Here is a 985-nt window from a genome sequence, read left to right on the forward strand (position 1 = left end):
TGGCCTAGATCTAGGCTATTACAACGGTGAACGCGCACCGGGTGAGAATAGCCAAAAGACTTGCCTGCACTATTCTCATCCCGGGTGAGAATAGAGGTGGCCTATTGTGTATGCTTTGAGTTTGAGATGTTAACATGTCACTAATAATACCCATTCCAGGTGAAGAGACAAAGGAAGGCAATAGGAATACAAATTAACACAAATTAAGTTAACTTTCTTTACTTTCTTTATTGCCCAACCAAATACTAAACTTTTAAACCCTATCATGCCTATCTTTTACATATCCCAACTCAAAAGTCCCTTCTTTATTGCGTAGGCTGGGGTGGTCGCTCGTTACGGAAGTCCTTCCCTCATTACGAAAGACCTACCGACCGGAATATTGGTGGCACTGTTCAGCACTATAAAAGTAAAAGTCAGTAAAGGGGTAGATCTAGCAGTAGGGTTCGGGAGGGTAGAAAATAGCTTGTCCTGTGCCTTGCCTTGTTCAAAGTTGTTTTGATGAGGCCAAGTGTTAACTGAGATATTTCCTCTTCGGAAGAAAAACACATTGGCATGAACTCAACGTGCATGTCTTACCTACATACGGAACTTGTCGATACCATGCCTTGTACAGGTTCAAAACTCTGCGCCTAGCCTCTGTCCGGTCAACAGAGAGCATAGGCTTTACTTGTTTCAACCCTTGTTGGACACTACGAGTCGCCATTTTGCTCTCAAGGACAAACAAAGTCGTATGCAAAATATATCGTTTATTTAATAACCCCAACAGCAACAGCACGCTAACATATTAATTAGTTTTTTAGAGAGCAATAATCGTGTTACTTTTGCCTTCACAGTAAACCCGTTATGAAATACAAACATTCATACTAAATTTGCAGGCAAAAGAAAAATTCAAGTAGATAAGTTTGTTTTTGTAGCTTCATGTGTTTTTCCCCCCCAACTTGAAACTAAGGGGACAAAACGCACAAAAATCCATACCTATTTGAAT

General features: G+C 40.5%; 1 protein-coding gene across 1 annotated transcript in view; it reads right to left on the reverse strand.

Moving 5' to 3' along the window:
- Positions 1-732, reverse strand: part of LOC101858999 (NADH dehydrogenase [ubiquinone] 1 alpha subcomplex subunit 6) — an 11,141-nt gene extending 10,409 nt beyond the window's left edge. The window contains exon 1 of the mRNA XM_005094145.3: positions 577-732. Coding sequence (XP_005094202.1) covers positions 577-703 — 127 coding nt within the window. The 5' untranslated portion in view covers positions 704-732. The remainder of the gene's footprint in view (positions 1-576) is intronic.
- Between the last annotated feature and the right edge of the window lie 253 nt (positions 733-985).

The sequence above is a fragment of the Aplysia californica genome, unplaced genomic scaffold (genome assembly GCF_000002075.1).
Source record: "Aplysia californica isolate F4 #8 unplaced genomic scaffold, AplCal3.0 scaffold00076, whole genome shotgun sequence".
In the NCBI taxonomy this organism is placed as follows: domain Eukaryota; kingdom Metazoa; phylum Mollusca; class Gastropoda; order Aplysiida; family Aplysiidae; genus Aplysia; species Aplysia californica.